At 38.3% G+C, this 24,117-nt stretch overlaps 1 protein-coding gene across 1 annotated transcript in view; it reads left to right on the top strand.

Moving 5' to 3' along the window:
• The window catches only part of LAMA4 (laminin subunit alpha 4), a 102,066-nt gene extending 80,444 nt beyond the window's left edge, over positions 1 to 21,622 (top strand). The window contains exons 25-38 of the mRNA XM_081346628.1: positions 1,423 to 1,565; positions 3,315 to 3,453; positions 4,974 to 5,111; positions 6,374 to 6,507; positions 7,195 to 7,359; positions 8,625 to 8,778; positions 11,739 to 11,932; positions 14,095 to 14,284; positions 14,961 to 15,116; positions 16,093 to 16,252; positions 17,065 to 17,195; positions 18,091 to 18,184; positions 18,568 to 18,687; positions 20,712 to 21,622. Coding sequence (XP_081202754.1) covers positions 1,423 to 1,565; positions 3,315 to 3,453; positions 4,974 to 5,111; positions 6,374 to 6,507; positions 7,195 to 7,359; positions 8,625 to 8,778; positions 11,739 to 11,932; positions 14,095 to 14,284; positions 14,961 to 15,116; positions 16,093 to 16,252; positions 17,065 to 17,195; positions 18,091 to 18,184; positions 18,568 to 18,687; positions 20,712 to 20,857 — 2,064 coding nt within the window. The 3' untranslated portion in view covers positions 20,858 to 21,622. The remainder of the gene's footprint in view (positions 1 to 1,422; positions 1,566 to 3,314; positions 3,454 to 4,973; positions 5,112 to 6,373; positions 6,508 to 7,194; positions 7,360 to 8,624; positions 8,779 to 11,738; positions 11,933 to 14,094; positions 14,285 to 14,960; positions 15,117 to 16,092; positions 16,253 to 17,064; positions 17,196 to 18,090; positions 18,185 to 18,567; positions 18,688 to 20,711) is intronic.
• Positions 21,623 to 24,117: the final 2,495 nt, after the last annotated feature.

The raw sequence follows: 24,117 nt of genomic DNA, 5'->3' as shown, positions 1-24,117 counted from the left end.
TTTACATTTCTGTCTAGCTTGTCCAGCCACTACAAAACATGCAGATTCCCAAATAATGAATTTAAATGCCTGTTAAGGGCAGTAGGCATGTAGAAGGTGAACCTCAGGATACACCATCAATGTTAGCTTGAAGGGTTAATATGTATAATTTTCCCAGTGCAAAAGAAGACAACAAATACTTGTCCATAAAAGAACACTTGAATAAAGGTTCTAAAAAGGGCTTTTTCCCCTTTTCAATTCACAAGGAATAACTACCAATAGTATTTGAACTATTGCCCCAGTCCTACCCCCAACTTTGACATGTCTGCTGCCTTGCATGTTGGGAGGAAGAAGCCTGTGGTTTAAGCACTAAAGTGTGTTATTTTATTTATATCCCATCTTTATTATTTTTACAAATATATTTTACATATATGCACATGCACAGAAACCCATACTTTGATTGCTATGAATTGCAGCAGACAGATCTTCTAATGTAAATGGCTTCAATCTTTTTTTTTTTCTTCTGTTGAATCGAACCTGACTCTCACTGTCTCACTTTTCTTGGAAAGATTTTCAGAAATGGTTTGCCATTGCCCCTTCCCTAGGAGGGAGGGAGGGAAGGACTCTGTGTGTGTGTGTGTGTGTGTGTGTGTGTGTGTGTGTGTGACTAGAGAGAGAGAGATTGTAGTTCTGACCTTGAGAAAGAGGTGAAACAGATAAAATAATTCATCTCTGAGAAAATAGAAATACTAAGAAGGTTTTGGACAGCCTTTCAAGATTCTGTTATTATATTTTATAAGAATAAAATAATATTCCTGGAATCCTCTACTTCTTGACCTGACCTACTCTGAACAGCTGACAGTAATGGAGCTTTTAAGACTGTCTTTGTTGTTCCTTCCCATTGTTTCAGTGTTATGATTTGACCTGGACCTACCTGCAAAACACATAAGAAATTTCCCCTCAAAATGTGTTTTCCTCTACCCACCATCTCTCTCTACAAATTGTTCTGACTTTACAGACTTCTCATGAAGTATTGTAAGGCATCAGTAAGGCCAGAGATAGAGAGGTATAATGGTTAAAGCATTTGACTTCAGACAGGAACATCAAGGTTCTAGATGAGCCTCAGACTCAAAAGCTCCCAGGGTGAATTGGGCCAGTCACTCTCCCTCAGTGCAACTTACGGTAGCTCGGTTGCTAGATGCTGTTAGGACAGGGGTCTTCAAACTTGGCCCTTTTATGACTTGTGCACTTCAAATCCTAGAATTCCTCAGCCAGGAGTAGAAGTCCACAAGTCATAAAAGAGCCAAGTTTGAAGACCCCTGAGTTAGGAAAATAAACACAGAAGAATGCACACTGCTTTTTGCTCCTGAATGAAAGATATATTATAAATTGAGTAATTCACTGGATTCTATGCTGTTTTACCTTTATTTTTCTTCATTTCAGATATCTGTCATATATCATAATTCCAAGAAAATGATCCTGGTAGTGGATAGGAGACATATAAAAAGTATGGAAAATGAAAAGAGAAGCATGCCATTTAGTGATGTCTATATAGGAGGAGCTCCTACCGAGATTTTAAAATCTAGGTTGGTTTATAATCGTTCAAAAGGGTGGTTTTTTTAATTTATATATTGATGTTCATTTATAAATTAAATAAAGCATATAAGGATGTGAATTTAAAATACAGCTATAGAAGGTAGAATTATTTGTGTATCATTGTATTATGCTGTAATGGAGGCAAAGCAGATGACAAGTTATTAGAGAGCATCAGTTTAGTGTCCTGAATAATATACACTATAGTCACTTGGTGTTGTGATTCAGGGTCAGCCTGTGGGTCCGGCAGCCGGGTCGGATGACTCGGATGACTCAGACGAGGGGGAGGAGGAGGGTGTTGAAGACGAACTTGCTGATGATGGCTTGGAGGCTTCGCAGAGCCCCCAGCCAGGCCCCTCTTCTCAGCTGCGCGAGCCCGACAGTGCGGATGATGATGACCCACAGCTGGCCCTGTTCAAGGACGCCCGACGCAGGAGGCAGTCAAGCAGGAGCAAGCAGAGAAAGGCTGTGGGACTCCTCGGAAGGAGGCACAGGGAGGCCACGCCCTGAACTCTAATAAAGGGAGTGTTTGGGGAAGGGCTGGTTGCTGAAAGCAACCGCTCCGTTTGAGGATCAAAGTTCCGATATCTTGTTTCATGTTCTGTTGTTTGTTTGTGAATTAAACTTGGCAGACGTTTTCCAGCCTCAGACGTTTTCCAGCCTCTGCCGTTTGTACAGGGGTTGCCTTTCTGCAAGGCCGGTAGCAGGCTGGTACAGAACACTTGGGGTAACTATAGTCGGGTGTCTTGGGGTGATTTTGGTTTAGATTTTGGATTAAACAGTGCTACAAAAATTGGCAGCTGTTAGAGATACCCTTCCATCGACTGGGCATCCTCCACTACCTTCAATTCCCAGAATTCTAAGTGGTGGCCATGCTGGCTGGAGAATTTTGGCAACTGAGGTCAACCCATTTGGAGGGCACCTAGGTTAAGAAAAGATACTTCAGCATCTAGCCAAGTGGGGGCCATTTAATGTGTAGTCTATTATACATTCATTTTATGCAATCACCATTCCTCCAATGGAGACAGTATTTCCTGATCTGTTGTATACTGCTTGTTTTCAATTTTTGTCCTTTTTTAATCTATACTTGCCAGTGGGGAAAAACATCTCAGATCCTTCAAAAAATTTCAGATCCAGAAATAAATCCACTTGCCAGCTTTGTCTGCATGATATAAAAATGCCCAACTACAGTTTCTCTGGAAGAAGGCAATGCATCATTATAACAGATGCAGCCATGATTTCTGCATTCATGACAGGGCTCTGCACAAAGTTTGGACACATTGCAAGAAATGATCATGATGTAATGTTGTAAACTGCCAGAGAGTGAAGCTTCCCACCAATAGCAGTAGATAAAGTTGTCCATTGTCTAGAATCCTTCAGAGCATCATCAGAAGATGGTTGTGAAGCAGCGGCACTTTGGCCTTTATTCAGTGATCTGCCACTGCTGGTTCACAACAGTAACATATGGAAATACTTATTACTTCTCTTAATTGCTTTATTGTGAGGTGTTGTCCTGCTCTCTCAATTAATTGGACAGCTGTAGGCATGGTTCTCCTCCAATGAACCATTTCAAGGTTACCTGTATTTCTCAGGCTGAATCTAATGGAGAAAGAGAATCTCCTCAGATGTTATTCTTTTCCCGTCTAACAGTACAGTCTACTGTTTTACTTTGCATTGGAGTTATTTAGAATCCACTAGCCATGACCTTTGACTCTCAACAAACATCTGTCATGCCTTCACAGTGGTGTCAGCTCACACCTGGCTATCAGTACACCCTTCAGGGGTTGTATGAAAGGCTTCCAGTTCCAAAAGAAGGACTTCAACTTGTTGGAAGAACCAGGCACCCTGGGTATTGGTTATGGCTGTCCTGAAGAATCACTTGTAAGTATGGAATTGTTCTTTTAAATTCCTCTGTTTTATGGGTTGGTTTTCTGTGGCTTTCAAATGCATATAGTCTTATTTCGGGATCCTTTTTGTGTTTTTTTGTGAATATGTTTGTTTTCTTTCACCAATTTGTATAAAAAGGTAATATTTCTGAGAGCAGTTTTTTCTCTTAATACAATATTATTCCTTTTAAATAAAATAATGGGAAGTGGTATATGCTACAGAATGCAGAATACATCTCTGAAAGAAAAGCAGTGTAATAGATTTTATACAGTCAGATGTTTTGACACTTTAATAAATATTTATGTCTTGTCTTCTTTCACTCCACAGTGAAAGCTTATTTTTAATATGCATACTGTATTTCAGGTATAGTCTCTAACAGTTAACTACAACGGGATGAAAAAAAAATAATTTAGTCTCACCATCTTCTGTGACCAAAAGGCCCACAAAGCAATTTCAAAGAAGAAGAAGAAGAATGTAGGGGCGGTGTAATGTTTCCAAAGTTCTATAATCAAATTCTCACTCTTGTCAGTAGAAGTAGTTTTTACAAATAGGCATTTAAGAATAGTTGACCTAGATTCAGAGATAGATATTAGGATCTTGATGGCACTGAGCTGTACATGTCTCAACTATCCAATCTACCAAGACTTTTTCATTTGAAATTCCTGTAGGTGACATTGACAGTAGACTAGATAAATATTAATATTAGTAATAATATTACCCCCAGTTATGGCACCAACAGAAATAGTAATAGTACTATTATTATTCATCATAGAGTGGTCATCATAGGCCCCTCCATCTTTTAGAGGGCTAAGGAGTCAGCTAGACCAAAGGTCCCCAACCTTTTGGGCATCAGGGACTGATTCCATGGAGAAAGGTTTTTCACAGACCTGAGAGTGCATGGTTTTGTGTGCTGCTTGCATCCCAAGGATGGGGCTTTGCTTCTTTGTGCGGACCAGTTGCTGGCATGCTGCAACCCAGTAGTGGCCCACAGGGGTTGGGGACCCCTGAGCTAGATTATATTCTTCTTCCTTATTAGCTGTGTGCCATGAGATTGGAAATGGATTTAAGGTCCTCCTGAAGCTGCTTGATTTTCCAGTCGAGCTATTATCTTCTTTGGAAGGAGTAAAGAAACCTAAGGTGTATGTCCTCAAAATTTGTGTGCCATGAGATTCCAAGTGTCCTTATTCAATAGGACACATTGAGGCACAATTTCAAAAGCACTATTATTGTAGAAGCTAATTTCTTTCCAGCAGCATTTATGTCTGAGTCCCACTGAAAGGAATAATTATAGAGCAGCAGTGTTTGGTGAACTCTGGAAGAGGTTGTCAAGAGTATCTCTGTTACAGTGTGATAAAGAGTTCACACACACTGCTCTGTGATGATCACGTCAACATCAGAATCACTGGGCATTTTGGAATGTGATAACTGACTTCTTGGATTCTTCCTGCTATTGTTATTTTCACCTTTTGCTCTCTATTCTCCCTATATGTTCGCTTTGTTTACTTGATGAACAGATGTCCCGCAAAGCATATTTTAATGGCGAAAGCTATATCGCATCCAGCCAGAAAATCTCTCCTTTTCATGCATTTGAAGGCGGCTTTAATTTCCGAACTTTACAGCCTAACGGACTGTTGTTTTATTGTGTTGAAGATGTAAGTCTAGGGGTTTTTTTCCACATATTTTAAAAGTATTTTTTAAAAAATAAATATGTTTTGTTTTTAAAGAAAAAAGGTGCTGTTAAAGACATGGTTAAATCCAGAAAATATATTAAGGGATATAATGGATTAAATCCCATAAACTCCAATCTGGTAAATTTAACCAGAGACATCCCTGAGATAAACTGTGACTAATATGATGATTAGGTTTCATAGGACCTACTCATAATTAAAACTTTCACTGGGTTGGGGACAAAGAATTTAAACCTCCCTACTGAGAATATAGTGAAATGGGAAATAGTAAAAAATTATGTGCCTTCAAGTCTATGTTGCCTCTTAGTGACCACTAAGAAGGTAGATCTTCTCCAGCACATAATATTGATATAGATGATGATATAGATGATTTGGGATGATGACAATAATAATTATAAATGTGTGTGTGGATTCAGACACATAGGCATATGCACATACATTCAAATTCATCCATATACCCATTTACTTGTACTGTATGATACAAGGCGTTTTCCACAGTGTTTAGGACAATTAGATGATAATCAAACCTTCAATTAATTTAATGTAAAAAATGCATCCTTTCATGGCAAAGGATGAGGTTACCTGAGGGACCTCTTTTTCCAATTTCATCTGTCAATCCCATCAGATCTAGCAGAAAAGGCATGTTACATGTTCTGACACCTAGGAAGCTTCTTCAGGTAGGCCCTAGGCCAGGGGTAGGCAACCCTGGCTCTTTTATGACTCGTGGACTTCAACTCCCAGAATTCTGGGAGTTGAAGTCCACGAGTCATAAAAGAGCCAAGGTTGCCTACCTCTGCCCTAGGCAGTGAGCCTTTTCTGCTGTGGCACCCATGATGTGGAATCTTCTCCCCCTTGAAGTGAGGTTGGCCACATCTCTTCTGATCTTCTGAGGGTCCCTTAAAATCTGGTTATGCCAATAGACCTGGAGCTCGTAGGACACAGGTGAACTAGTGAGTTGGCCCCATTATTATTCACATCCCTTCATCCGCTGCTACTTTGTTTTGCTGTTTTTAAAGTCTTTCTAATGGTTTTAATATTAATAATGGTAATTTAGGTATTTATTGACTGTTTAGCTTTGTTGTATATCACCCAGAATAGCTTGTTTAGCAAGATGGGTGAAATTGGATGAATTAAAAAAAATGTAAAAATGTAAAAAAAAAAGTTAAATGCAAAAAAAAAAATCTTCCATTCCCAGCAATAAGAACATGTCCTTTTCTTCTTTTCAGTCAGAAGTGTTCTCTATTTCCATGGAAAAAGGAAATGTGGTATTAAATGCAAAAGGAGTCAAAGTTCAGACAGCAGACAAATCCTTTAATGATGGAAAGGCCCATTTTGTCATGACAACTATCTCACCTGAAAAGTAAAGTTGTAAAATATGTTTCTTCTGACTCACACCTAATCATACATAGATATCATTATTCTGCATTTGTTGGAATATCAAGTGCAACTTTATTATTATCAGAATAAGTTAAGAAAATTAGGGGGGGGAGAACTTTTGTTCTTGTGTCCAATACTTGTTGGACACTTGATCTTCATACAAGAATATTATTAAGCTTTCTTTAACACTCAATAAGTACTCCTGGTGTACAAGTATACGAGTAAAGGCTGCCTGTATCATTAGACCCAAACTAAATGTCTGTAGCAATCCTGCCATGACACACATAGCATTTATGTGGATCCGCAACCATGGGCAAAATTGAGAATTTGAACTTTAGGGGAACAAGTTGGGACAAGGCAGAGGTTTCCTTCATGCACTAGTCCCACATCTCTGGAAAATTAAAGTTATTAATTTTGAATTCCTGCACCTCTTTATCAAAAATGTTTGTAAGGCATCTTGGCTAAAACCTATTAAACTAAATTATATATTACCAGAAGCAGGTCAAAGCTGAGAAACAGATTAGGGAACACTCTCCTATGTGGATGCTGCCACCTAGTGAGTCATTCATCAAATTCAACATTCAAGAAATAACAGCTAGCAATGAGACATTTTCTCACTTGTCAACAAGTTCCTTTAAAGATTTCCTCATGAGATCTATGTTCTCTGCAGGTTTGAACTTTTGGTAGATGAAAAAAGACAAAGCAAAAATAATCCAGCAAAGGATACAACCGAGAGAAAGCCTGTAAGCACCAAGAAATTCTACTTTGGGGGTTCACCCCTCAGTACACAATTAGCAAACTTTACTGGCTGCATAAGCAACGCCTATTTCACAAGGTACCGTAAGTACATTTTGACTTCTTTGGGTCCTTTGCTTGAGCCAGGATATTGCTGCCTGAAGTGGGGAGGGGGTTACTTCCTTTTTTTAAATTAATATTTTTCTGTACTGCACTGTAAGTGATTATTAGTTCTTCTTTTAAAGGAAAGTTTTTCTTTTATTGGGAAAAAAACAATGAACTCACTATGAGGTAATAGCTTAATTTATTAAAAGCGCCCCAAAGGTCATATAACAACAAACAGGTTTTGGAGTTCTCCAAAATCCTTCATTAAGAGAGTTTTATAAAACATCATGAGGGAGGAGATGAGAAACAGATAGTTTCTAATATATATTGAGTCAAAACCTTAAGATGTTAAAAAAATATATAACTTTGCCTAGAAGTAAACCTATTAAAAATAATTGGTTGCCCCTGTGATTTATGTGTGAACGGAATTAGGCTTTATCAGTATTAAGCAGCTTTTATGTTGCACTTTGGACAAATGAGAATATGAAACAAATTATGTTGATCCTGATTGTCTGACTATCTATTTATCTAGCTGCAGTTTTCCAGCTTTGCTCCAAGGCTTATGCAAAATATATGTTTCTTGTCATTAAAAATTAGTCATCATGAAAACCACAGCAGATTTAATTCATTATGAAATACGAGATTAATTTTAAGCAAAAATGCTAAGTTTAAGCCAAATTGGCTATCATCACTTCAACTTACATTTCAGATAAGCAAAATTTCTAAAAACACGAGAAAAATCCAGCTGGATCACACCAAAACCCATTTATCCAAAATGCTGTGTCATCCAGTGGTCATCTGAAAATACAATATTATGGGTAGGAGGTCAATAGCCTATTTCTCCTTGCAAAACCTGAATGTTTCATTGAATGTCATAGTTTTAACTGCTCTCTTTTAAAAAGTCACTTTAGTTACAACAGAACAGTATCTGGGACCTCTCTGAGAGTTATTACTGCCTATGAGCTAATGCAGCGTTTCCCAACCTTAGGAACTTGAAGATGCGTGGACTTCAACTCCCAGAATTCCCCAGCCAGCTATGCTGGCTGGGGAATTCTGGGAGTTGAAGTCCACGCATCTTCAAGTTCCTAAGGTTGGGAAACGCTGAGCTAATGCACTCTTATCAATGATACTGCTAAAGTGTAAAGATCCACTCAATTGACAACGCAAGAAATATTTTTCTGATGACAGTAGAAGATCTATCAGTCTCAATATATATGCAAAGTCAAAATTAGTTTAATAATAACCTTCTCTTTTAAATAGATTAGATCGAGATATTGAGGTGGAAGACTTCCAACGCTATCCTGAGAAAGTTCATGCCTCTCTTTACGGATGTCCAGTGGAATCCCCTCCAGCTGCCCTTTTTCATAAAAAAAGAAAAAATTCCTCCAAAGCCAAGGAAAGCCACAGCAAAAGGGTGAGTGAGCGTCCACATCTGCCTTACAGCTTTCTAGACAGGAACTAATGCTAGACAATAGCAAACTTCTTTGAGCCAGTTGTGCAGATTCTAAAACTTTTTTAATTGAATTACACTTCAGGGTAAATTTATCTTGTTTAAAAGTTATAATTTTTAACAAATGGGCCAGTATTAAAAAAGAAAAAGAACTGCAGTACACTGCAGTCTTACTAATATAGTCCACATTACTTTGATTTAATACATTTCCCATATACTTTACTTCATTATTAATGGCATTTACAATCCTGCTTTTACCTATGAACAAGCATTTAAAAAGTATATAAATTTCATTTTAATGAATTTATCAAGTACAGGTGAAACTCGAAAAATTAGAATATCGTGCAAAAGTTCATTTATTTTAGTAATGCAACTTAAAAGGGGAAACTAATATATGAGATAGACTCATTACATGCAAAGCAAGATAGTTCAAGCCGTGATTTGTCATAATTGTGATGATTATGGCATACAGCTCATGAAAACCCCAAATCCACAATCTCAGAAAATTAGAATATTACATGCAATCAATAAAACAAGGAGTGTACATAGAACAATATCGGACCTCTGAAAAGTATAAACATGTATATGTACTCAGTACTTGGTTTGGGCCCCTTTTGCAGCAATTACTGCCTCAATGCGGCGTGGCATGGAAGCTATCAGCCTGTGGCACCGCTGAGGTGTTATGGAAGCCCAGGATGCTTCAATAGCAGCCTTCAGCTCTTCTGCATTGTTCGGTCTCATGTCTCTCATCTTTCTCTTGGCAATGCCCCATAGATTCTCAATGGGGTTCAGGTCAGGCGAGTTTGCTGGCCAATCAAGCACAGTAATCCCACGGTCATTGAACCAGGTTTTGGTGCTTTTGGCAGTGTGGGCAGGTGTCAAGTCCTGCTGGAAAATGAAGTCAGTGTCCCCATAAAGCTTGTCTGTGGAAGGAAGCATGAAGTGCTCCAAAATCTCCTGGTAGATGGCTGCGTTGACCCTGGACTTAATGAAGCACAGTGGACCAACACCAACAGATGACATGGCTCCCCAAATGAATACAGACTGTGGAAACTTCACACTGGACTTCAAGCATCTTGCAGGGGGTGCCTCTCCACTCTTCCTCCAGTCTCTGGGTCCTTGGTTTCCAAATGAGATGCAAAAGTTGCTCTCATCAAAAAAGAGGACTTTGGACCACTGAGCAACAGACCAGGTCTGTTTTTCTTTAGCCCAGGTAAGACGCTTCTGACGTTGTTTGTTGTTCAGGAGCGGCTTGACAAGAGGAATACGACATTTGAAGCCCATGTCCAGGATCTGTCTATGTGTGGTAGCTCTTGATGCACTGACTCCAGCCTCAGTCCACTCCTTGTGAAAGTCCCCAACACTTTTGAATGGCCTTTTCCTGACAATCCTCTCCAGGCTGCGGTCATCCCTGTTGCTTGTGCACCTTTTTCTTCCACACTTTTCCCTTCCACATAACTTTCTATTAATGTGCTTTGATACAGCACTTTGAGAACATCCAACTTCTTTTGCAATTACCTTTTGAGGCTTTCTCTCCTTATGGAGGGTGTCAATGATGGTTTTCTGCACAACTGTCAGGTCAGCAGTCTTCCCCATGATTGTGATTCCTACTGAACCAGACTGAGAGACCATTTAAAGGCTCAGGAACCCTTTGCAGGTGTTATGGTTTAATTAGCTGATTAGAGTGGGACACTTTGAGCCTAGAATATTACATCTTTTCACAATATTCTAATTTTCTGAGATTGTTGATTTGGGGTTTTCATGAGCTGTAAGCCATAATCATCACAATTATGACAAATCACAGCTTGAACTATCTTGCTTTGCATGTAATGAGTCTATCTCATATTTTAGTTTCCCCTTTTAATAATAATAATAATAATAAGTTGGAAGGAACCTTGGAGGTCATCTAGTCCAACCCCCTGCTCAGGCAGGAAACCCTATACCATTTCAGGCAAATGGCTGTCCAGTCTCTTCTTAAAAACTTCCAGTGTTGGAGCATTCACCACTTCTGGAGGCAGGTCGTTCCACTGGTTAATTGTTCTAAATGTCAGGAAGTTTCTTCTTAGTTCTAGGTTGCTTCTCTCCTTGACTAGTTTCCATCCGTTGCTTCTTGTCCTGCTTTCAGGTGCTTTGGAGAATAGCTTGACTAAGATGCATTACTGAAATAAATGAACGTTTGCACGATATTCTAATTTTTCGAGTTTCACCTGTAGTTAAGGCTAGGTACTTGGGGAAGTAATGGACTCCATTTTACCTACTGTTTTCCCTTTGGGTTGCTTGTTGGTGAATTTCTATGTATGTATATGATGGGAAGCCCAAGATCAGCAGCTTACATTCTGCTCTGAGCTGCATGATCTGGCAAGAAAGCAAAGACTGGAGCAGTTGGCAGCATTCAAAGCCAAGGCCCAACTGTCTCTCCCCCAGGAATTCCATGGGGATTAATCTTCTAGAGGGCTTTTCTCCAAATTCAACCCATTTTCAAACTTGGTCTTTCTTTTCTTTTCTTTTCTTTTTTGCCAGCTTCTACCACACCACATTTAGCCCTGTTATTTTCAGTTGGCGGGGTGGCTTATCAGCAGGTTCTCCTGCTGATGGAGCCAGAGTTCTGAATCTTTTTCCAACATTCCATCAGGTTGGAACAAATCATATAAAGATGGTAGTAATGGGGAAAAAACTTCACCTATCAAAGATTAAATGTGGCCTGTTTGAGGAGTTCTTAAATTATACCTTTGCTCTGTTTTGGCACCTGCCTGTGCAGTTTTGATATTACTCACAGCTAATTCACCCAAATAGCATGACAGTGGAGATCAGATCTCGGCCACATGTACTGAAAAAGAACATATAGAAATGTATGCAGAATGAAAGCTGCCTGTCCAGCAGCACTTTACTGATTACATTTACTTATTTGTTTGTTTGTTTATTAGGCTGAAAAAAATAAAAAAGGAACATCCCCTTTCTCATCTACTACGAATAAAAGAGAACAAGAACTGAGAAATCAGAGGGACCCACACTGCCACTTCTCCGATAATCCGAAAGCAACTGAACAGGCCTATCTCTTTGGTGGGACAGCAAATAGCCGGCAAGAGTTTGATTACTTACCAGAGGATTTCTATGAAAGGTACAGTAATCACAATGTAATGTACTTATAAAATATGAAATAACGATTCATATATTTGCAAATTATTAAATTAATTTATGTTGCCTGACTCCAAAACAATTCTGGATAGCTCACGATGTAAACAATACAAAATACAATATAACACATAAAAGATTACTATCCTCCTATCTATCTATCTATCTATCTATCTATCTATCTATCTATCCACATACATACACATATATATACATAAACACACATTGATACATCATCATTTTACCCGTTGTCTATTCACTGCAGGATGAAAGCCTCTTGCATGTATACATACATATATACAAGAATGTTTCTAACAAGGAGACCACATCCATCCTACTGCAAAGCCAGATATTCAAGGCTTTCTGGAATACCATCATAATGGGGGCCACACAAATTTGTGAAAGATGTCATTCTAGAGCAGAGGTCCCCAATCATTAGGGCACCAGGGACTGGTTCCATGGAGAAAGGTTTTTCCATGGACCAGAGAGTGCATGGTTTTGTGTGCTGCCTGCATCCCACAGCTGGAGCTTTGCTTGTTTGTGTGGACTGGTTGCTGGCATGCTGCAGCCCGGTACTAGACCAGGGGTTGGGGCCTTGGTGGAGCAGTGGGCTAATGCCTCCTTAAGTAACACCAGCTGCCTGCAATTAGTGCAGGTTCACAATCCCACCAGGCTCAAGGTTGACTCAGCCTTCCATCCTTCCGAGGTAGGTAAAATGAGGACCCAGATTGTTGGGGGCAATAAGCTGACTTTGTAATAATGCCGCTTTGGGGGGGGGGGGAAAGCCCTAATAAGCAGGCATATACATAGAATGAAGGCTATTGCTAAGCACATTGGTTTGTGCTTAAATTGTAAGCCGCCCTGAGTCTTCGGAGAAGGGCAGGATATAAATGGGATTAAAAAAAAAATAGAGGACTGGTGTTGCAACATAAAAGGCACAGTACCTGGTTCCTGACAGAAAGTGTTATGTAATTAAGAAGAACCAGAGCAAGCCAACTTTGTCAGCATTTACAAGATGAGCAAAAACTGTTGAAGATACCCTGGTCCCTCCAGTAACCAGACCCTATGCTACGTAGGGCTTTATAGGCAATAATCAGTACCTTGAATTGCTCTCAGAAGCACACTGGCAACCAATGCAGCTCACAAATCAGTGGTCCAATATGAGCATACCAAGACATACCCATCACTCTCCACTCCACAGTTTCCAAGTGGTCTTCAGGGATAAATCCATATAAAACATAGAGCAGTAGTAAAATCATAAGGTGCCAAGAACATGACTGACTATATGAAGGTCTCCTGATCCAGGAAAGGGACAACTGATGCAAATAATGAATCTGTTTAAAGGCCTACTTGGCAACAGCTGCCACCTGCTCTTTAAGCAGCCACTGTGAATCCAACACAACCTCAGATTACACACACCAATGTTGAATGGGGAAGATGCATGGAGGAAGGGTTATAGCCACCCCCACTCAGTCTTGGTAGGATTGAGTAGAACTGGTTTCACCCCATACAGACCCACAGAGCATACAAGCATAGGAAAAAAGATCTCCACAGCATCACTTGGCTGACTCAGGTCAAGAATACAGTATATAGATAATCCTCAACTTATGACCATTCATTTAGCAACTATTTGAAGCTACAGCAGCCCTGAAATAAGTGACTTATGACTGGTCATCACACTTACAACCATAGCTGTATCTTTGCAGTCACATGAAAAAAAATTTGGCCACTTGGCATCTGGCATGTATTTACAATGATTGCAACATCCCAGGATCACACAATCACCATTTGTAACCTTTCCAGGGGGCTTTCAACAAGTGAAGTCCACGGGGAAAGCCAGATTCACTTAATGACCATCTAATTCACTCAACCATGATGATTCATTTAACTACAGAGCAAAAATGTTCTAAAATTGTGTATGACTCATTTAATGACTTAATGATATGTAGCAACAGAAGCTCCAGTCCCCACTGTTGGTCACATTTCGGGGATTACCTGAAACTGGATATATCAGTTATCACAAATAAAAGCTCTGCTTATTGTTGACATTACAAATTGTTTTCTGGAAGCAGCATTTCATTTCTTCTTCAGCTTGGGAATGGAAATCAATCTCTCTTTCACAGAAAAATGCCATTTTTTGTTTACCAGATCTCAGTTCTCCATTAGTCTAAAGACTCGTTCATCCCATGGAATGATTTTCTACATTGCTGATCAAGCAGAGGAACATTTCATGGCCCTATTTATTGCCCATGGACGACTTATTTATATGTTCAATAGAGATCACCAGAAATTAAGAATTCGAACCCAAGAGAAGTACAATGATGGGCAGTGGCATAACGTAAGTTGAAATTGAATGATGCAGGTAGAATCTTGATAAGCTTGCAAAAAGTTTAGTTTATCCCAAAATAAGTATATTTATAAATTGGTACTTAATTGAAGTTTTAATGCAATAAAACATTGCACCTTCCAAAGATCAGGAATAAAACAGGTCATCTTCCATATGCAGTTTCTCTATCAAAATGTTATAGAGAAAAATAATTAACTTTATCCAAATCCTTTTGCATACTTCTGGAGAAAGTATTTTAATTTTTGTCATATCTTTATCTTTTAAAATATTGAAAAGTACACCAATAGTAATGCAACAATAAAGATAAAAATAAGGAATAAACACCAACAAAAGCTAAAGAGTAACAACTCACAATGAAAATACAATCCAATATAAACCTGTGTCTATGCTGCATATCTGTTCAGAAATAAGTGTCTTACACACTGCACTGAGAGAACCAGCTTGCTATTTTTATTACTTTACTAAATGGCAAATGTTTCCTTTTCACACTAAATTAAAAAAAACAATGGAAATACTAGGAAAATCTCAACAGCCTTTTCTATTTAAATTGAAAAATGTGCGCAGGATAGAAGACTAGCTCTCACAATATTCTCTGAGCAAATTACAATGGCATATTTTCCATTATCCTTAACATAAACATGTTGTTGTGGTTGTTTTTTTTAAAAAGGTAATGTTTGTTCGAGAGAAGAATATTGGTCGTTTGATTATTGATGGCCTCAGAGTACTAGAAGACAGTCTTCCTTATTCTGATAACACATGGCCAGTTACTACTCCTTTCTACATAGGGGGTGTGGCACCAGGAAAAGCTGCAAAAAATATCCAGGTAAATACATTTTTTCTACAATAAACGTCTCTCTTTGTGCATGTATTTGTGAGACAGTTAATAGAATCTTAGTTGGAAGGAGGCATAGAGATCATCTACCTCAACAATCCCTCATTAGTTCAGGTCACAAGAGCATCTCTTGATAGATGAACATCCGTCCTGTTTGAAGCCCAGTAAATAACTCACTGCCATGCATGTGGCAGCCTGTTCCACTGGCTGACAACTTGTATAGTCAGAAAGTTCTTCCTGAACTTCCTTCATCGTAGTTTTAACTTTTGATTCTGCTCTTAGACAGAGACTCCTTAACTTACGATCACATTTGGGACCAGAATTTCCATTGCTAAGTGAGGCAGTGGTTAAGTGAGTTACACCCGATTTTACAAGCTTTTTGCCAGTTGTTAAATGAACCATTGCAGTTAAGTGAACAATGCAGTCATTAAGCAAATCCAGCTTTCCCTATTGACTTTGCTTGTCAGATATCATCTGCGAAGGTTGCCCATGATGATCTTATGACCATAGGATGCTACAGGAATCACAAATACGTGATGGTTGCCAAGTGCCTGAATTTTGATCATCTGACTGTGGGGATGTTGCAATGGTTGTAAGTGTGTGGACTGATCACAAAAAGTAACATTTTTCAGTACCATTGTAACTTCAAACAGTCACTAAACAAACGTTTGCAGTGACTGCAGTGTTTCTCAACCTTTTTAATTTTAAAATGTGTGGACTTCAACTTTCAGAATTTTCCAGCCAGCATGTTAGGTGGGAATTTCTGGGAGTTGAAGTCCACATGTCTTAAAGTTAACATGGTTAAGAAATACTGCAATAGAGAATCTGTTGATTAGCCTGCTATTATTAAGCCTTCTTCACCTTGCTTCTGTCTTGGCTTCCTTTTTTTTATATAGAAACACATGGCTATATAAAAAAAATTAAAAATGAAAGTTTTTATCTGTTTCAATTCTGTTTGTTTCCCTAGATTAACTCTGTGTACAGTTTTAGTGGTTGTCTTGGCAGTCTACAGCTCAACGGAAAGCCAGTCACTTCTCCTTCACAGACCTTCAGTGTAACACCTTGTTTTGAAGGACCATCAGAAGAAGGAACCTATTTTTCATCAGAAGGGGGCTACATTATACTTGGTAGGGAGTTGTTTTTGTGGTATTAGTGGTGGTTATTAAACCTTTAGATTAATGCCTATGGTTAGTGATGCAAAGAGATGGGAAAATGTATACTTAGAGTTAACCAATTAGTTATTTTTAAATTATTCAGGATGTTCTGTTATATTCCTGGCATAGAGCAGACTAATTTTCCAAACACCTTTGCATTACATCAAAGGCAGAAATTCTTATATAGTGTAAACAGTATTATCTTTCTGCTTGTTTTCTGATCTAGTTGAGACCAGAATATAAGTTCTCAAAACCTAATGCTCTCCATATGTATAAAGACAATTAAACCCCAGAATGCCAATTAAAATATTGGCTGGAATTCTGGGTTATAGTTTCCAATATTTGGGTGGACAGCATTACATTAGGGGAGAAATTAACACAATACTATAATTTTACCTTAGCTCAAGTAGAGGAGATGCAAATTATCACTAAACGTTATTAAGTATACAGTGGCTTGTTGGATGAAACCATATCAAGGCTATGAGAATTATACTGGGCATTGCCTCATTAACACAAGTTAACCATCAGCAGATTTCAAGTTGAGAATCTGCTAAGTATATGAAAGCAAGAAGTATACAGCTTATCTAAGTGAAGCTACCTGAAATAAGAAATTTAGCGTACAGTATTAAAGAATTGCTTAGAGTCACTGAAATTTACAAAACACTTTCAAATTTTCAGACTTAAAAGAGAGGAACAGGATCTTTAGTTATTGCTTCATCTTCTACAGTGTGTGAGTAAGTTCACAGTTAACTTTAAATAAAACTTTTTGTGACTTTTCCTTGCAGATGAATCATTTAGCTTGGGCCTGAAATTCGAAGTTGTTTTTGAAGTCCGCCCTCGGAGCAATTCTGGAATATTAATGCATGCACATAATGTAAATGGAGAGTTCCTGAACATACATATGAAACAGGGACAGGTATGAGGAAGGACCAACCACTCCTCCCCTATTTTTACAGTATATTCTGATCTTTCAAAACCAGAGGCTCCACTTTTTTGTCAAGCACCCCGTGCTCCTTATTTTTAATATCAGCAAGTTCCAATTTCTGAAGTAATATTAAAGTGGTATCATTTTTACAGCATGTTCCAAAAATATTTCTGCTCGATTTAAACATGTGTGGATAGCTGAGGGTTTTTAAAACTAAGTGGAACTAGGGGGGGGACCCATAGAATCCCCAAGAGCAAATAAATAAATCTTTTTATGATAAATAGAAGCTTAGGGAAATGCCCTCCCTTTTAAAGATTTTATAACGTAATGTATTAGTGCTCACTGATTCTGAGAATCAGCAAGCGCCCTATTGCACTTAAAAATAAATGTTGCAAATAACTGTTTTGAAAGCTATAGTAGTGCACTTAATATTAGCTTAATAGAGCACATTCACACTTTATTTTTACCTGTTCCTGACCTGCCCTACTGTTATCTTAACTCTAATCAGTCTTTGGGGGGGGAAACCTGTCTGGATTAAGAAACTCATACCCCCAGGGGGTGCGAACACCCCTGACTGGGAACTCCTGCTCTATAACATACCGTTCAAGTATTGACAACATAATCATAATCCTACCTATCCAACAATAACTCATTGAATCTGATAGGCCCTTCTCCATACTCAAATTGCATGTATAATTTGCACCATAAGAGTAAGAAATAAATCAGCCTTCCTTATCTGAGCACCAAAGCACAGGGGAAGAATATTAATAGAATATTATTTCTATTATAAGCCTTGAGGGTGGTGAAAAACATTTTGTTTTAATTTTTTAAGATAACATGTTAGATAATATTAAGATTCTAAAGTTGAACTCCATCACTTCACCAGGTTATTGTGAAGCTAAACAATGGCATTAAAGATTTCTCAACTTCAGTTACACCAAAGCAAAGTCTCTGTGATGGCAGATGGCACAGAATTGCAGGTGAGTCAACACCACAAGTTTTGTAATCAAGGTGATTATGAACTATTTCTTTAGTTCAAACTATCTAAGACAGGGGTCCCCAACCTGTGGTCCATGGACCGGTACTGGGCCACGGCATGCCAATGACTGGTCCGCACAAACAAGGAAAACCCCATGCGTAATATGCAGGCAGCGCACAAAACCACGCCCCCTCCAGTCCACGGAAACACCTCTCTCCACATAACCGATCCCTGGTTTCCAAAAGGTTGGGGACCTCTGATCTAAGATATTGAAGAAGCCTTAGCCAGGGCATAGTAGACAAGTAGGTACAGTATTTTCAAAACTTTTTAATCTGGTGGCTTGGGATATGAAAATTTATTATCCTCTTCTGTTTTGCATAATAGTTATTAGAGACGCTAATGTGGTACAACTAGATGTTGATTCAGAAGTGAATCATGTAGTGGGACCATTAAACCCAAGAGCAATTGATCACAGAGAGCCCGTATTTGTTGGAGGAGCACCAGGTAAGATTAATTATTATCACTTTATTTTTAAGTTAAGACAATGAACTGTTTAACGTGTTTGTTTGAATTTATTAGCCATCCAATTCCAAATAACTCTTTAAAGTGAAAAATATTCTATAAAAGTGTTCTTCATTCATACTGACGTTCAAAACAGTACCCAAAATTATTGCTTTGTTTTAAGGGCTATATAACTTCCAACAGAAAACATGGGCATTATTGAGAACTTGGTGTTTAATGCAGCATTTCTTTGATAAAGCAGGGTACTTTGTAAACATGTATTGTAAGAACATTTATTTCTTATGTCCAAAAAGAATGTTGCTATCAGGGGTGTTAACTACTTAGTGCTCTAGTCATTTAAAATCTTTATGATTTAGATTTTGAATTATCTTTATGATTAATTTCCCACATGTACTGGATGCATGTAAAGATATGTCTATGTGCCTTGAATATCTATTAATACTACTAAATAATTAAATATGCTAATAGAATCTTTGGCATAATTCATCACAAGGGAAAATCAGAAGCCAAAGATTTTATAAACAATAAAACCCGCAAATCTGCTACCTACCAAATCTGCTACGAGCCGTGGTGGCACAGTGGTTAGAATATAGTACTGTATTGCAGGCTAACTCTACCTACTGCCAGGAGTTCAATCCTGACTGGGTCAGGGTTGACTCAGCTTTTCATCCTTCCAAGGTTGGTAAAATGAGGACCCAGATTGTTGGGGATAAGATGCCGACTCTGTAAAGGGTGCTTTAAAGCAGTATGAAGCAGTATATAAGTCTAAGTGCTAAAAGTGCTAAGTGCTATTTTAAAAGCCTTTCAATGATTTTCAGGCCAACAGTATCTACTAATCAGTGTGTCTGTGTCTGTCTTTGTGTGTGTGTGTGTGTGTGTTCCTTGGAGCCAATTGTGACTCCAGGCAATTGCCTGAGCAAGTGCCTGCAATTTTCTTGGCAAGATTTCAGAAGTGGCTTGCCATTCTGATATTAAACTGTTAACTTGAATTAAACTTCCAAATCAAAGGCTCACACAGCTCTAGCATCAATTTTCAGCACATTTCCTCCCACCCTGACTCTGGAAAAATGAGCATATTTACAAAACATTTGGCTCCAGCCATTCACTCTTTCTGTTTCCCAAGAATGCCTATAAAATCAATGGGTTTGAAAATACAGATAGTGTTCGACTTATGACTTCAATTTATGTTGCTAAGCAAGACAGTAAAGTGAATTTTGCCTCATTTTATGACCTTTTTTGCCACAGTGGTTAAACCAATCACTACAGTTGTTAAGTTAGTAACACAGTTGTTAAGTGAATCTGGCATCCCAACTGACTTTGTCAGAAGGTCGCAAAAGATGATCACATGACCCCAGGACACTGCAACTGACATAAATTACATGACAGTTGCCAAGCGTACGAATTCTGATCATGTGACCATAGGGATGCTGCAACAGCCGTAAGTGTGAAAATAATCATGCCGCTTTTTCAGTGCTGCTGTAACTTCAAATGGTCATTAAACAAATGGTTGTAAGTCGAGGACTACCTGTAAAGCCAATTTTGGAAGACGGTGGCTTTGTGATATTTTTATTTTAAAATAAACAATCAGTTGAAAATTAAATATGGCAGAGCAACTGGAAAGCGCTTTAAGAAACATTTCCATCCTTTTGAGTAGGAGTTTCCTGATCTTGAGTTTTCTGTGACGTTTCTGGAGAAGGAGACTACTTCTTTCTGTCACATCCTCTTTCTAATGTCTTTTTCCAAATCCAATCTATAACCTTCTTTTCTTTCAATTAACTTTAGAATGTCTAATACTTTTTAAATAAAAGTTAGAATTTATTAAAAATAAAAAACAATAGAAAACAGAAGTGCTACTAAGCTGAGTGTAGAACAGAAGCGGTACTAAGTGTGTGTTAAAAGTTTCATATTTTGGTTAAAACCATTTCCAGCATAAACTTGCATTTTTAGATGCTGTAATGTCACTTGTGAACAATTTGTTGCTAATAGTGTTTTTAATTTCTTCACAGAAGCTTTCCTGACATTCAGCCTGACCACACATAATTCGTTTACTGGATGCATCCGTAATTTTATGATTGATGAAAGGCCAGTGATTTTCAGTAAGGCAGCTTTGGTCAGTGGCGCTGTGAGTATCAACATATGTCCTGCTCTGTGAAAGACCGATACTACAAAACTAAAGGATATACGCAGCACTGAAGAAGCAGCAAAAGCTGTGCGGAGTTCAACTTTCAATATCAGAAGAATTAAAATATATCACTCATTTTAAATACATGATACAGCATAAAGCTTGCAATCATTAGGAGAGCTTTGTACACTTTTTCTTTTAAAAAAATGCAGATTCCTAACCTCAGTGGTGGGATTCAGCTAGTTTGTACCACTTCGGCAGAACCGGTAGCTAATTTTTTGTTGCCCAGGCCCAGAACAGACTTCCAGAAGCAGCATCCACACAGAGAACCGGTTGTTCACGTATTTGAATCCCACCACTGCCTAACCTGTATTAGAAAAGAAACATCTCTGCAGTATTCTAACGGGGGGGGGGGGGGGGTGAAAGTGACCAACCCAGTGAGCAGAAATATAATTCCACTACAGTACAGTAATGATCACAGGCATGCCTGACTCTGCATTTGCCAACATTTCAGGAGCAAATGACTCAGTAGCTGTGGGTTTCAGCTTCAATCCACTAGAAATCATTTCATCCCATTAGAAGTTTGATAATCTTCTGTTGGAATGTCCAGGTGCTGTGTCTTGGGATAAGTTAATTTTGTTCATGGTGTGCTTTGCTTCATGTATCTTACAGAATAAACTATATAACAGACATGTTTCACTAAAACAGTATCTCCAGAGTTTCCTTTTCCTATATTTTTTTGTTCCATTATGGTAAAGTGGTATGGGTTTTGTTCAATTTCTAAAACCCACTGAAACCCTACACATTTTAAAACTGTTATAATCTGCTTCTACACATAATTGATCCATTAACAAAAATATTTTATGCAGCTTTTATTTGTCTATATATCTATTTATATTACACAATACTAACTTTAGTGGTAATTATAAGAAAATCAGATTTTCACCCTATGAAGAAGTTATTGTAAGAAATGAAGTTATATACCAGTATTCATAAAAGTAATTTTAGAGAGAAAGGTGATATTTAACTATAGTAACTTTGATTTTAACATTTTTCTCAAATAATATTCAATCTTGACAATAGATACCGTATTTTCTGGCATATAAGATGACTTTTTAACCCATGAAAATCTTCTCAAAAGTCAGGGGTCGTCTTATACGCCGGGTGCTGAAACTTTAGGGACAGGGCTGGCTGGAAAACCTGGAGCGGATCTCCCATTTGGTCTGTGCAGGGAAAGCGGGACCAATTGGAGAAGAAGCTGCAGTCTGTGATTTTTTACAGGCTGGGGTCTGGGCGTCTTTCCTTCTAAAGTTGAAGAGCAGCTGCAGTCTATCCCAACTTGAAAGGCAGGTGGGGAATGCAGCAGCCAGAGCAGCTGCTTAGCTCTAAGGACACATTTGACTCAGGAACTGGGCAGGCTGGCTGGAAAACCTGGAGCGGATCTCCCATTTGGGAAAGCTTTAGATTGAATTAGGAAAAGTTTAATCCACTTGCACTGTTTTATGTTTACATGTTTGATGACAAACAGCCTTATGTTTATAAGTGACAGTTTTCCTATTAAGTACCTGCATGTCATAAGCATTTGAATTAAAATTACCATATTAAAATTTTATTTGGTGTGCGTTGGAAGAGGGGTAGTCTTATACGGCGAGTATAGCCCAAACCCTATAATTTAACAGGAAATGTAGGGGGTCGTCTTATACGCCCAGTCATCTTATACGCCGGAAAATACGGTATATGAATTGCACATGCTTTTAAAACTAATTAAAATGTTCAAAATTACAAATTGCAGACCTACAATCCAAATTTATAGCATTCATTTGTTCATTTTTCTACAGTGATATTAGAAGCAATGGCAGTTGACATAAAACATTTTTTAAATAAAATTAAACAATATGAAAGAAACAAAATGTTGTTTTATAAAAAAAATTCTGGTGTAGACTTGTTCATAATGCTTAACATTAAACAAAAAACCCTGATTATTATAGGAATTAGTCCTCCCAAACATGAATTCAGATTGTTAATAAATACAGGTATATGTCTAATCCAGGGGTAGGCAACCTTGGCTCTTTTATAACTCGTGGACTTCAACTCCCAGAATTCCTGAGCCAGCTGGCTCAGGAATTCTGGGAGTTGAAGTCCACAAGTCATAAAAGAGCCAAGGTTGCCTACCCCTGGTCTAATCTCTTCCAGTTACAAACTTCTTTCCACACATAACAGACTTATCCTCTGTTAATAATCTAATAAAGGTGATTGAGACAGAATATAGGATGTGTGTATACACAGAGATAGATACTAGGGACAAGCGAGCTTCCACCAAAATGTATCTTTGGATGGGATTACATTTCCTAAAATTATCTGCATGTAGAACTAATACAGAACAGATACATTTATACTTAAGAGCATTAGTACTTTTATACTATCACTATTTTTACTCCCCAGTATTTCCAAGCATAAGGCTAACAGCTTCTGTTCTGTTAGCTTGCAGAGACCACAAGTCATTCAGTGATTGCCTCCAGAAGACTAATACAATAATCAGCCCTTATTGCTTAAATTACTGCAGATCAATGTATAATAAAAATAATAACAATCCCAAACTTACAGAAAACAAATCTCACACACCATCCAACTTATATTTTACTGTAGTTCATATGTAAATTTGTTTTATAAAAAAACCCCTCTTGGAATAGTTTATATCATGATATTGAAAGAAAAATCCTCATCAGGGTCCAGTCCAAGCTGGGAATAAACAAAATGGAGACTGCTTTAGAAAGAAGATTGGAGTTTATTGAAAAGCAGAACCACAAGACATGAGGCTCTGGAGCAGCTGAACACACGTTGCTGGGATTTTTTTTGCACTGCAGGAGCTGGGGTGGGTGCGGCCTCCGCATGAAGCAACCAGCCCACAGGCCGCCAGTTTGACACCCCTGTCCTAAGTGATACTTAAGCTCCGGGCAAAGAACCAATGAGGCAAACATTTTCCCCAATGGGAAAATGAACATGATCTGCAGCATAGAGGTAAAATATATTAGCTCCACTTTCAGATAAACTGGTATCAAAATAGGGGTGAAATTACTTTGCTCTTGAATACCAACAACATTAAGTGAAAATTGGGATCCAGAGCAAAGTCTGAGCTGATGCAAACATCTGATACAAACCGATTATGAATCACTTGCCTCTCCCCCTCCCCAGATGCCCATGAGCAAAAATACTGCAAAAACACTAGGCAAAACACTAGGCAAAAACCCTAACCCTTATAAAAATAATAAACTATTACTAGATAAAATATC

Source organism: Vipera berus (genome assembly GCF_964194415.1).
Source record: "Vipera berus genome assembly, chromosome: 1".
In the NCBI taxonomy this organism is placed as follows: domain Eukaryota; kingdom Metazoa; phylum Chordata; class Lepidosauria; order Squamata; family Viperidae; genus Vipera; species Vipera berus.
This window is presented reverse-complemented; position numbering and strand designations above follow the sequence as displayed.